The 14,214-nt window shown below is 44.8% G+C and overlaps 1 protein-coding gene across 9 annotated transcripts in view; it reads left to right on the forward strand.

The window, feature by feature from the left end:
• Window positions 1-14,214, forward strand: part of Trim9 (tripartite motif containing 9) — a 107,869-nt gene that overhangs the window by 65,961 nt on the left and 27,694 nt on the right. For all 9 annotated transcript variants that reach the window (XM_013355664.2, XM_013355671.2, XM_013355668.2 and 6 more), the window contains exons 4-5: window positions 5,415-5,525; window positions 6,423-6,576. In XM_013355664.2, the coding sequence (XP_013211118.1) occupies window positions 5,415-5,525; window positions 6,423-6,576 (265 nt within the window). The remainder of the gene's footprint in view (window positions 1-5,414; window positions 5,526-6,422; window positions 6,577-14,214) is intronic.

A 14,214-nucleotide genomic window follows, 5' to 3' on the forward strand; every position in this document is an offset into this window, starting at 1 on the left:
GGTTTGAAGTGTGAACTGAAGTTAGCGCCATCCTGTGGTTTGAAGTGTGAACTGAAGTTAGCACCATCCTGTGGTTTGAAGTGTGAACTGAAGTTGGCGCCATCCTGTGGTTTGGAAAAGTGTAAGGAGCTTTTTATCTGTTTTCAGGAAGTGGTCAATTGAAGCACATGCAGAGAAACATTAGAGATAACTATTTGTGAACTCCAAGAAATATTTCTAGTTCATGTGGGGAATTAGTTGGGCAATGTCCTGATGACCAACAGAGGAAGCCAGATGCTATGTTGCCATCCTTCCTAGGTCCTGCCCTTCTCAGTAAGGCTCCCAAACTGTCCCCACTGTTCCTGACAACCTCAAAGGGAATCTATGACAACATTAAAATGCCATTAATGAGCTCTAGAATTTTTATTTTACAAAATGAATATTTTTCCTTTTTTTGGAGAAGTTTAAAGTACTACCTGGGAGTTGATTTTACTAAGACACTTTCAAAACTTGAATTCATTCTAAAAGCAACTTAAATATGTTCTCTCTCTCCCTCTGGCATTTTAGAACCATCCAAGTTCAATAGTACATGCTGATATGTATCTTCTTGTTACCTCCCAACAGTAAGATCCCTTGGAAGAAATCAACATGGTTGTTCACAATTATTGGGTGGGGGAAATCTAATCTTTAACATGCTTGTGTACTTGGTGAACCTGACCTACCAAAGCACTACACAGCAAGGCTGTAAAGAGAAAACTTATTGGGTTATAGAACTCAGTATTCCTGTAGGGCCTCCATATGTCCACCATGATTATATGTAGCATGCTTCCTTCTGGAGAAATTCCAGTATTTCCATCATGGTATTTGTTTGTTCCCATTATTTTTTTGTTGTTGTTTTTGTTTTTTCGAGACAGGGTTTCTCTGTGGCTTTGGAGCCTGTCCTGGAAACTAGCTCTGTAGACCAGGCTGGTCTCGAACTCACAGAGATCCGCCTGTCTCTGCATTATTTTTTTAAAAAGGATTTATTATATGGCCACGCCCCTATGCAGGAAAGCCTCCATCACGTGTACTGTTGTCTTATAAAACTGCTAAATCAGGCTGTCTGCCCATTGTTTCCCAGCAGGCAGAGGATGCTTTGGTTAAGGAATGGGAGAAAGGAGCGAAATCCAATCACACTCACAAGGAAGAGCTTAAGTAATTAGGTACAGGCACGGCCAGCAAGGCGAGGCAATGCTTTGCAGCCAAGCACCAGCCCAGTGTGACCATGCAATAAAGGGAAATGCAGGGAATTAGGCCGGATGCCAGGATGAGGTCTGTGTAAAAACGAAGCACCTGGAACAATTCGAAGGCTTGACATGTCCAAGCCGAGAGGGGTCAACGCTAATAATGCGATCACAAGTGTCACTGATGTCAACCCGCTGCTAATGCAGAATTCCTTCCAGAGTGTCACTGGGTAAGTTTGTTGGTCCTCTGCTTCCCACCATAGATGAATAGCACTGAAAAGGTCTATGTAGATAGAATCCCCAGGGTCCCCACAGAATCATGAGGATGCCTACACAGCCAGGGCCCCTCCACAAACATGGAACACATTTTTTAATATCCAAGCCCACTCTGGCAAATGCCAGTGAAGGGCAATCTCGGGTTGCCTTTGTTGCCCTTTGCCCAGATAGGAGTGAGCTTCCTTCCTCTAGAAGGCACCTGGCTCTCTCCATGGAGATGAGAGACTCACTCTCTGCAGCTCTGCACCAAAGCTCCATGTTGTAGCTGTCTGATGCAGCTACCACCCATGGTATGTGTTCTCCTGCATGGACATAATGCCATCAGATTCTTCTCTTCCCAGGGCTTGGGCTTCTTCCTCCATTAACCTCCCTGTGCTAGGATACAGTCTTCTATGCACCAACGCCAAGTCACGCAGATTCCACTCAGTGTTTATCGATACGAACGCTGGTGGCATTCACACTTTAGAATAGAAAACTCGCAGCTCTGCTGTTAAAATCCCATGCTCCCCTTAAAACGGGTGAGTGTTTTACTTGCTTAATAGAACTAAATGATTCTTCTCTTAAATAAAAACTCAGAGCTACAGACTTGTCTTTGTAAAAACCGCTGTCAGGTAAATTCAAGCTTTCCTACAGAGTGTGGGATTGGCGATAGGAAGAAAACATTTGCTTGGAACTCTGGGAGAAAGATGGTATACAGAATACATCCTTAATTAGGTTTCTCCAGGGTTTGGAGAATGCATTATTCTTTAAAGAATAAAATAGTACATGTTATTTTCCTGGAGTGGGGGGAAGAAGAATTCTCTGTTCAATCAAAGAAATGAAACCAGAGCTCGTCACCTGTAACTCCCAGGGAAGCCATTCAGAGCATCATCAGTTGCTGGGTACACACAGAAACTTCCCCATCAAGCACAGAAAGCAATGGCGAGCAAATCCTGCAGGTTTGAATCTAGAAAGTTTATGTGCCTCCACGAGGGGAGTGTGATTTAAAGTTATTCGGAAGAATAAAGAGAAAAAAATTAAAGACACACGGAAAATGGAGAGGTAATGGAAGTCAGGAGTGGGGACTTAATCTTGTTCAAAGTTGATAAAAGAGTGAAGTCCTTTCAATAACACCAAACCTCGCTGTGGGCTATGCCACATGGGCTGGAGGAAGGAAGCAGTTGGCCTACGTTAATAGGGTTGGAGCGCTGTCAGAAGAGTTTCCACCTGTGTGCATATACACTCTCCTGGGTGGCTCTCTGTTACTGAAAAAACCTGAGGGTTCTGGAAGCAACAGGCCCTTTTCCAAACAGAGGCTGGTGTCAGGTCCTGACCCAAGGCATAACCCTCATTACTTTTGCCACTTATCCAAATAAAACTGTCCAGATGACCAATAGGTATCCTTTATCCTGCAGAGACCACCACCCTTCTGTCAAATTCTCAAAGCGTTCCCTGGAATCATGGACTCCAGACCAATCCACTGTCCCGTGGGAACTGGGTTAGGGTCCAGTGGAGATGAAAACAGGGTATGGGGGGGGATGTTCACACAGGACCTTTTGTGTCACTCCTGTGACTGGCACATTACCCAAAGGGACTTGACTCCTGCCAGCGCAAAACACATTGCCAAATGCTTCTCTGGGGCACCGGCACCGAAGTCCAAAAATGTGTAACTCAAAGAAGAAGAAGAAGAAAAGACTAGCCTTGCTTCCTAGGAACCAACTTCAACAAAACCACCAGAACAAAGCACAGAACAGTAAAAAGTGGGAAGAAAAGCCTGGCCAGAAAGCTAATAAGTAAAAGATCCCAGAAAAGACTTGGCCAGCGAGGAAATCTACACTCGTCACTGGGGCTGAGGAAATGACTTACTGGGTAAAGTACTTCGCTGTGCAAGTGTGAAGACCGGAGTTCAGGTCCCAACACCCATAAAATTGCTGGCTGGGTGTGTGGTTGGCTTCTAATGGTAGCAACTTGGGAGGCAGATAGTGGGATTCCCTAGAGCAAGCTAGCCTGACAGAGATCCTGAGTTGGTGATCTCTGAGAGATCCTGCCTCAATGTATAAGGTAGAGGGTAGTCACGGAAGACATCTGACATCAGCCCGTGGCCTCCATATGCACAGCTGCACACAGGAATGTATGCACATACGTGCAAAAATTTTAATAAAAAATTAAGAAGATTTTTAGATCTTACAATGTGACGATTTCTCTTAAAAGATCTAATCATTTGGCTGATCTCCATAAGGTAGACTATCTCAGCTCAGAAACGAGGAGTCAGTAACAGTACACCCAAGAAACGCTGTCCTGAGAACACTGTGGCTTCATTTGGGGCAGTGATTTTCATTACTGTTCTGATTGGTGGGATGGCTGATGAAAATGTCACAAGATGAGCCCAATCAGTCCTAGGGAGAGGCAGCTGAGGAGCCCATCCCTGTTCTGCAGGCCTGGAGAATCACCAGCTCTTTTGCGGAACAATGGGCTTCTCGGGAATGGGCAAAGAGCCCCACCCTCAGACAGTCACGAGCCCCAAATCAACCTCCCCAAGAAGGGAAGTCTGAAAGCAGACAGAGAATTGTAGAGCATTGGCTGGTGTCCTTATTTCAGTACATGCATGCGACAAAACCATCAAAATCCAAGAACGCAAGCCAGGAGTGAGCAAGCGGACTGATAGAACAGCATGACGACATTAAATGCCCTATGACAGGAATAGGAATAACTGCTATTCACCACTAACTGAGCTATTTACACATCCAATAGCATTTACTGGTGGAAACAACATGGACAGTTCCTGTGATGTTGTATTGAGTGGGGGGGGGGGATACAATGTCAAATGCTGAGATCGCAACTCTAAATAAGTCTGGTTCAGAGAAAAGCTAAAAGGAAATATCAATTTAATATCAAATATTAGGTTTCTACATCAGTTACTGAGATGGTTTTCATCTTTTCCCCGACTCTTGGGAAATAGGCGTAATAATCCTTAGTGAAAAGTGGGCTGGTAACCAACAATGAAAAGAAGAAAGGAAAAGACTTATAACTATTAACATTTTCCATATTATACAGAAAATCCAAAATACTGAAATTTTGGGGCTTTGGCAAAGTTGTCTAAATATCAAAGAAGCAAATGTCTGAGGTTCTTGGGAAATCTGAGCTTTTATTTCCAAATGCCTCTCAGGATTCAGGTCACTGTGAAAAGGTCACAAAGGGAAACACCTCTAACAGGAGAAGCCTCATGCCTTGTGTCTGGGTAAAGAACACCCTGGAGGCGCATGCACGCAGGAGAAAAGTCCACACAGGCTAAAGCAGACTCACAGGGCAGCAGCCATCAGGGCCGACCTAAAAGGTGCTCTCCAAATGACACCTGGACTCCTACCTGCATGTGTTTTTTCTCTAACTCACTTGTTGCCATCACCTCGATGCTGTCCAGGCTCCACCTCCGCCATCTGCAGCTCTTTCACCCACTCTAGAAAAGGCTCTGATGAATGCCCTTGGGGTTCAGTTGTTGAAACCCCATAGAAGAGTTAGCAGACCAGGGAAGAGGGAGGGCACAGCCAGTAGCCATGCAGCTGCCCAGGGGGAAGCCATCGCTGTCTTGCAGACAGCTCATGCCTTCACCCAAAGCAAAGCTCACGGGAGGGTCAACTTCCACAGAGAAGAATGTCTGCGGGCCCTGTGCAAGACTTAATGCAGCAGAGTCATCAGGGTTCATCGTCAGTATTCTGCCTTCCATCATCTTTCCTGAAGGGTCCTGTTGTTTGCTGTTTCTATAAAAACCCTACCCAGCTATCCTCCGGAGCCATTGTCCATGAGGAGTGACACAAAGAATTGTCATCCATTTAGATCCACTTCCAGGATGCTCTTGGATTCTGCTTTAAGGGAGTTGTCCTAAGTCCCGAAGTCCCAGGGTGCCTCCCTGCTACCCTCCGCCATTTTGCACCTACCTCTCTGTTTCCTCACCAACTTCAGGTGGTTCGGGACCAGATCTCGCACTGCACGGTGAAGCTGCGCCAGACCACGGGCCTCATGGAGTACTGCTTGGAGGTGATTAAGGAGAACGATCCCAGCGGCTTTCTGCAGGTCAGTGTTTACTAGGTCTTCCTCCTGGTTCAGATGCGCCCCTGCACTGAATGGAGAATAAGCAGTCCCGCAGCCTGGCTTCAGTGTCCCTCAATAGCAGAACCTCCCTGTATACTCAGTTAAGTGTAGGAGAGCCTGTTGGAGAACGCTGACTTCCTGGAAGTCTCTGGCACCCTATGCTACAAGACTAAGAAGTGCATGGGCTGGTGTGTGCTTTAGTTCCTGTGCTTAACTCTGTTGTTTCTTCCAATTATAAAGTGCTATAGTATAAGCTAGGATTTACTTATGTTTTGGTACCAACGACAAGGAGCTTCTTAACTAAGCTAGGACATCTAGATCTCTTCCAGTTCGTGTTCTGCAGACCGCCAAGAGCGACAGCTGGGGCTGAGTGTAAGAAAGGGAAGAGGTCCCTTCCAAGGAGTCAAGTGGGAGTCCCATGAAGATGAAGCACTTAGGCTGGAAGAGGATGTGTAGTGGCCTCTGGCTTGCATACCTCATTCCCGAGTCTTGTCTGGCTGCCCACACCTTTGTATGGAAGGGTGGATGGAGCCTTTGATCCTATAGAACAGATTGATTTCCAGTGTATCATTTTCTTCAGCGCTGTCCACATTTGGGAGCTCAGTAATAAATGCATGTGTGTATTCTAGGCATATCTTCTCATCGATGAAGGTCTTAATTATTTACAGCGGCCTCCTTCCAACTCAACAAAAAATGTCCAGATTTGCTTCAGAAACTGTGGGCGACCCTAGTCAGGACACAGACATTCTCACCAAACACCTGAGATGGGAGGAAGCTTGAGGTCCTTGCTATTTGGTGGCAATGCTTAGAGTCCAGGAGCAGCACTGGGGTTTGAATGTAACGCTGTGTTTCTTACGCTGTGGTCTTTGATGCGATTAGATTTCAGACGCCCTCATCAGGCGAGTCCACTTGACTGAGGACCAGTGGGGGAAAGGCACGCTCACCCCCAGGATGACCACGGACTTTGACTTGAGCCTGGACAACAGCCCCCTGCTGCAATCCATTCACCAGCTGGACTTTGTGCAAGTGAAAGGTGAGTTCTCATGTCCCCAGAGTCGGCGCTGTCCTGAGCAGATGCTGCTGCTTGAAGCTGGGTGGGTGACCCTGTGATGAAGGTTATAGCGTCCAGATGGGCCTGGAGAAAGGGGCTCAGAAGCACTTGCTGTTGGGCATGGTGTACTCCTATAATCCCAGCACTCAGCAGGTGGAAACAGGCAGTCTGTGAGTTCAAGGCCAGCCTGGTCTACTACTGAGCTCCAGATAAGACAAAATTAGAATAAAAAAGAAAAATCAAAAGAGGAAGAAGGGAAGGGGGATGAAGAAGAGAAAGAAAAGAAAAAGAGCATGGTCTGCTCTTGCAGAGGATCCATGTTCAGTCCCTAGCACCCACTCCAGGTAGCTTACCTGTACCCACTCTGGCGTCTGAGGGCCCTGGCACACACACACGGCACACATACACTTGAATAAAATCTTTTTAAAATCTAGAGCGACTATCACCTATGCAAGGGAATGAAAACACCTCCATTTTAGCTGTGTTAGCTGAGCAAGTCTGATAAACTCAGATATACTGAACCCTGGAGAATTCACATGTCAGCAACAGAGCCGCTGACGACACAGAGACAGTCAGAAGGGAGGTCACTGTACACAGCTAAGACCTTCCCACAGTGACGCCTGCATAGTGCCAAATGCCACGTTGAAATGAAAGCGTCCTCTGGGGGGAGGGGGAGCAAACGATTGAGAGCTGGAGAGGACGGCTGGAGGCTGGGAGAGAAATGACAGCAAGACAAACTTACGATTAGATTATAGAACTGAAGCACGTGGCGAGGTCTGGTTGAAGAGTTTTTTTTTTTTTTTAAGTTGGAAGTATAAGTATTTATGATTAAAAACACAAATCAGGGGGGCTGGAAAGATGGCTTGGGGGTTAGTTCCTGTGAGGGCACAGGAAACCTATGTTACAGAAAGTGGTGGGGCTAGGGTTCACCCCTTCCTGACAGGAAGTAGCTTCATTACACACTAGTATCCTTCCCAATCTAGTCTACAAAACTAGTGTATCCCAGAGTAGCTTCTTGGGGAAATATTTCATTTCCTTTCATATATTTAGTGGTGTGTGTGTGTGTGTGTGTGTGTGTGTGTGTGTGTGTGTGTGTGTGAATTACAACAATCTTTTACCGCTGTTTAAAATCTTCTCTGACACCTACACGGCAAAGTCAGTAAACCATCTCTTGCAGAATATAGAACCTCAGGTTAATTGCCCCCAGCCAGACTCTGGCTATCCCCAATTCTTTCAACAAAATAAAAGTTATGTCTCATGTAACATAGAGGAGGAGATATAACATAAAAATGCAGAGCAAAGAGGGGGAAAATGTACCAATCCAGTTTACCTTGGTACTAGAGCAGGAGGAAGGGGAAGTTGAAAGGTAGAAGAAGCCTTTTGAATGTTTTGGTCAGCGGCAGGGCAGTCTGCCCCCACACTCGCTACTCTTTGTGTCTGGTCCACCCATCTGCCTGCTATGGTGCCCAGGCCAGGTGGCAGGATGAACCTGCCTGTTCAGTGAGCCGCTCCTGGGCGGGTACGAGAGCTGAGATCTGTGTGCTGGGCATCAGGGACCACATTTCCAAGAAGAGTCCCATTTTCACTTAGCAGTTCACACAGAGTTGAAAGTGGAGAAAGCTGTATTTTGACTGTTCAGTCTGTGCACAGGCAGCAGAGAATGCCAACCACACTAAGAGCTAAAACGTAGACCACCCCTACGTGCAGCCACTGACCTGACATGCCCGGCATCCAGAATAATTCCTTATGACATTATGAGACAAGACCATTCGGTGCGAGAGCAAAATTTCTGTTTAACACCTCACCTTAATTTAATTCGTTTTTGATTATTTCCTCTCTGCCTTGTTAATTTATGTGTCTTGCTTTGTGCTCGTTAAGTTTAACCAATTCAGTGAGAGCCCGGTCCTGTTCCGTCGGAATAATTTTTGCCTGTCAGATAATTGTGACGCAAAGAAAAGGCCAAGGTTGTGATGCAGGCTCAGTTGATTGGCTGTAGTTGAACCCACCCCGCCCCCACCCCTGGGATGTTTGTTAACACAGAGACAGTTGCTCATAGTGTACTGTTAGCTCATTCATTTTCTACAGGAATTCTTAGACCACCTAACGAACGGCCCTTTGACAATTTGTCAGGAAAAGTATTCCCCCAAAACTTAAGTCCAAGTATAAAAGATGCAAATTAAATAGTGTTTGGAATAATATTAACATAATCTGACCATTATGAAATAACCCTATCATGAGATACATATTTTTAACACTGTTACATGGGCACAGTAGAAACTCAAAATATTTTTAAGTAACTTAAAGTATGCCTTTAAACTTCTGGCACTTTAATGCAGAAAATATCTGCTTGCTTCTTGACAAAAAGGAATTCGAATCTTCCTGGTTTTGAAATCTTGTCCAAGATGTTCATTTTGTTTGCTGTGGAAGGAGATGGGTCTTCTGTGAGTGCCCACAGGTTTCTACCCAGGCAGCTGCTGCTTAGCAAGAATTCATCTACTGGGCTCACTGCCACCCTGAGCAGGTGAAGTCCCTCTAGAGAACACTGGGCTTCTGTTGTGCAGCTGCCTGAATTGTTCTGGTATGCTTCTAGGTGTCCCTTGATTAGAAGATCACTTCACCTTCTCTCCAAACCATTGGGAGTGATGTTTGAGCGTCTTGTCTTCAATTGTATAAAAATCACACGCCAAGTTTTGTCTCCTGCTTTTATGAGAGATCGTTTTGTGAATATTTTTCCAAGTTCTCAGTTGGTATTGTCCACTCTCTCCTGGGTCATGGGAATAGAATTTTCAGAGTCCTTTTGTAGTCTTCCAAGGTTCTGCTGTATGGGTAAGAACAGCTTTCAGACGTGCACTTTTCCCAAAGAACATTACCCTAAAATCATGTGAGCACAGAGGACATTTAAGGCGTGGCGCTAAAATCGATCGTCTGCATGTTAAATCCATACCAGGACAAAGCTGTGACCTAAAGCTCTTACCAGCCTTTTAACACATAAGACCAAATGGTTGTTAATTTCTTTAAGTGCCTCTCCTCCCGTGAGGACAAATTAATCTTCATTAACTCCCCTTGAATGCAATAGCTTGTTCCAAGGTCATAGTCAAGGACAGAGTGATCTGAACAGACGCCCCTTTGTGTCGCAGGGAGAGGGCTGGCAGAGATGGGTTAGCAGGCACATGTGCACAGGCAATCTGTGCACACGCAGAGGCCTGGGGACTGAGATGAATGTCCTCAGAACACGTGTGGTTCATCCTCCCTCGTGGAGCAGCCATAACTTTCTAGAAATGCCCTGCATTTAACCTAAAGCAGTGGTTCTCAACCTTCCTCACACCACGACCCTTTCATACAATTCTCCATGCCATGGTGACCCCAGCCATGAAATTATTTTGTTGCTACTTCATAACTGCAATTTTGCTACTGTTATGAACTGTAATGTAAATATTTGATATGTAAGATATCTGACATGCGACCCCGAGGGGGTCACGAACCACAGGTTGAGAAGTGCTAAACTTAAATGCCACTCGTATTGTTCAGTCCCCATAGAGGAGAACCAGTGGCCAACAGAGAAGGCCGTGCTGTGCCGTGGCATTCCTGGCTCCAGACCAGAAATAGATATCTGAGTTGCCTATTTAACATATCAAAGTGGACTCTGGCTGCCAGGTTCTCTCTGTATCCCTCAGTCCCTTACCTGTTATAGAGCCCTCCTGGCTGGCATACCCCACCCCTTACCCTAACTTCTCCAGCCCAGGGCTTCCCCCAGAGGCTCTTCCCTATATAATCCAGGCATGTTGGTTACCAACCTCTTAGTACCTTTGGACCTCCTGGCTGCTATGCCTGTTTGCCCCCTCACATGGCTCAGGGTCATGTCCACTCTGAACCCTCCCAGATTCCCTGTCTCTAGCTGTGCTCTCCCGTACCTCACATGTCTACTGCAAACCTCCTCCTCCATACCTAGGAGCCCTCACGCTCCTTTTCCTTTTTATTTGTTTTTTCCATTCATTTGGTGATGAAACCTGGGAGCAGCCATGCTCCTTTCCTTTCCTTTCTACCTCTCCTTTCATTTGCTGACCACTGTAGCTCTGAATGGGAGCTACTTCAACAATGACAGCAGGAATGCTTAGGGGCCTTTGCCACCCCTGGTGTAGGAAACAGAAACATCTGGAATGAGACGTGGAGACTTTGCTCTAGTACAGAATTCCCATGACCCAGCTGCAGGAGCAGCTGATGACATGCCACGCCCACACCTCAGAGCCAGCCTGCTAGACTTCAGGTCCCAATCTCATCATTTGGTAGCCGTGAAGCCTCCGGGTTTCAGTTTCTTTGTCTAGGAAACAGATATAAGAAGAGGGTGGCTGTGAAAAATCCCATAGATGGATGCACGGAAGCCTCTACCAGCCGAGTATTTTTTTTTAAAAAAAGATTTTATTTATTATGTATACAATACAGTGTATTGTCTCCATGTATGATTGCAGGCCAGAGGAGGGCACCAGATCTCATTGTAGATGGTTGTGAGCCACCATGTGGTTGCTGGGAATTGAACTCAGGACCTCTGGAAGAGCAGTCAGTGACCTTAACCTCTGAGCCATCTCTCCAGCCCCCAGCCGAGTATTTGTAAAGCGTCCTTTAGGGTTTGTGGTCCCGGTGGGAATGGGAAGTTGGCTTCCTTTCTCCCTTGTCCTCATCACATTGCTGTTGGTTTCATAGAGGAATTCTGGAGGCTTGTTAGTGCTCATGACCTGAAGAAGAAGAGGGAGAACTTACATAAGGAGCGAGCTGCCTTCAAATGATGAGATCTGAAAGCAGTTGCAGAAGGAACTGTTCTAGAACAGAGCCCCAAGCCTCACCTCCACCAGTTTCCACAGAAGCACAAGGAATAGCACGTTGTATCCAGGAGAACTTGGAGTCTGTAGTTTGTGCTTATAGTCAAGAGAATATCAAATGCTACAATCGTGATCAGACCAAGAGAGACCAATTGCAAAGGGAAAGCCAAAAATGTCCCAGAATGAACACAAGAAACAAAGACCAAAACAGCTAGGGAAGCCCCACACACAGTAAAGTGAAGCATTCTTAGAACTCAGCCCTGAAGCTGCTTTTGTGCTATATGGCTAATCCATAAAATACAGAATGATTGAAAATACTTTGCATTTCTTGTAGACCACGCATTTATTTCATACCTAATAAAATGAAATAAGGTGACATAACACCTACCATAAAAATCTATTTTTATAAATGTCAACCCTGAATCTTAGCTAATGTGGATATAACTTTGACATGCTTGCTTTTTATATATTACATCATTTTGGGGGTAAATACAGAATAGATAAAAATGAAAAAAAAAGTTCTTAGCACGCGGGGAACCAGAATCAGACATACAACAGATTCCAGTGTAGCTATGCTGGTGTCCCTGTGTACTACTCTGCCCCTGCATCTTAGCTCAGTTCCCTGCCATTTAAATCCGAGACAATATTGAGATCTAAACCTAGTGACAGCTTTATTTCTATCTTTTCTTTCACAGTCTTCCTACTGGGCACTCAAAATGAAGTTCCAGTATTTTAATTATATCCGGCATTGTGTATTTCAATTAATCACTTAATGATGCCTTTGTCTAACGGAGATTCTTGTTTCTGCTCAGACATCGCAGGCATTTGTATGATTTAGGTTGAAATCATTTTATTAACTTATTAATTGATTCTGTAATTGAAGAAGTGTAAGAAATGTACACTTGCTTGCAGCATGAAGGGAGGAAAATGAAAGATTGATAAGCAGCTAATGAGACAGACAGTCCAAGGAATGGATTTATGACAGACCTAACAGAATAAACTTCCCAGAGAAATTCATCCATGTCTCCAGAAGCTCTCTGAACAACAGTTTGGCTAAATTCCAACATAAATATAAAATATGTATTCCTTTTATAAGGAAAACATATTTTTTATTGATTTTATTGAACTATACATTTTTCTCTGCTCCCCTCCCTTCCTTTCCCCTCCCCTTCAGCCCTCTCCCATGGTCCCCATGTTCCCAATTCACTCAGGAGATCGTGTCTTTTTCTACTTCCCATGTATATTAGATCTATGTATGTCTCTCTTAGGGTCCTTATTGTTGTCTAGGTTCTCTGGGGTTGCGAATGGTAAGCTGGTTTTCTTTGCTTTGTGTCTAAAAGCCATTTATGAGTGAGTACATGTGATAATTGTCTTTCTAGGTCTGGGTTACCTCACTCAATAATGATGAGGAAACATATTTTTAATAACAAAACCTTCACACACTAATAGACTTCAAACCGGCCCCCCAGCAGCAACACCAAGTAATGCCTGTTCCTGTGTGGGTGCTCACTACAGCCTTTGGGGGTTATGTCTTTTGTCTCCTTTTTTCACCAGTCCTGTACTTCGCTATTAAACTAGGCAATGACTTTCTCTCCTTTCCCCCAAATTCAGAGGCTCTGGGCCCCCTATGGCTGCAAAAGCCACAGGTCTTTTGGAAGATTCTGTTCTATAAGCCATTGAAATCTGAGACTTCCCATCCTAAAATGGTCTCCTCCAATTAACTGCTCCCTAGTTTAGCAGCTCAGATCTGGTTTCATTGAAAGTCTTGGCCTTCACATCATGTGTGTTGTGGCTGCTTTTGTCTCCTAGGTCGCCCACCATAGACCCTGCTTCCTGAACTGCTGTTAAATCATTATTGTCCTAGTCATTGGAATGACTGACAGAAACATTTAACTCAGTGCATAACACACCATGCCCAATGGTGGTGCAGCACACCAGGCGTTCCATAATTGATATTTGTTCATTTAAATGCCCCTGAACATAATTTCCAACCTGTTTTCTCCTGTTTTTAAAGTATAGGGCCAGGAGAAATGTTCTGGGGATAATTTTTAAAAAAATGTTGCTAAGGGAATGGAGAAATGGCTCAGTGATTAGAAGCTCTTGCAGAAGACTTGAGTTCAGTTCCCAGAACCAATTCAGGGCCTCACAACTGTCTGTAGCACTACGTCCATGGTATCTGACACCTCCTTCTGAGTTCCATGGGCACCAGACATGCAAGGGGTGTACATGCATACATGCAGGCAAAACACTCATACATGTAAATAAAATAAATACTTAATTTTAAAAAATATTTTTGAAAACATTGCCTTCAGCTACATATATTGATTTCCTATATTAGGAACTGGGATTGTCAACTAGCATGTGTCTGAAGATTCAGCTAGTTAATGGTTTTAAATAATATAAAAGAATCAGTCTAAATTATAGAGGGTTGTTAATTCAGTTGGTTCTCATAAGACTTGGAAACATCCAGAGTCCCTGTCACACTGAGATCTGCTCCTGGGCACCTGGGCTCCCAGCCAACTTGTTCTATACCTGAAAAGCAGGGTACTTGACTTCTCACTGTCCCAAGTGACAGCTGCCATGAAAATATGAGATCAGGTTCTTCACAAGTTTCAAATCGAGTGACACTTGTATCCCTTAGTACCAAGTTTCAAAAATACACAGCTGTTATTGTTTACGGGAAAAGATCTGGAAGACCATTAGTGAGTGGCTGGGTGAGTGGATGGATGGATGGATGGAAGGATGGATGGATGGATGGATGGATGGATGGATGGATGGATGGAAGGATGGATGGATGGATGGATGG

Source organism: Microtus ochrogaster, chromosome 1 (genome assembly GCF_000317375.1).
Source record: "Microtus ochrogaster isolate Prairie Vole_2 chromosome 1, MicOch1.0, whole genome shotgun sequence".
In the NCBI taxonomy this organism is placed as follows: domain Eukaryota; kingdom Metazoa; phylum Chordata; class Mammalia; order Rodentia; family Cricetidae; genus Microtus; species Microtus ochrogaster.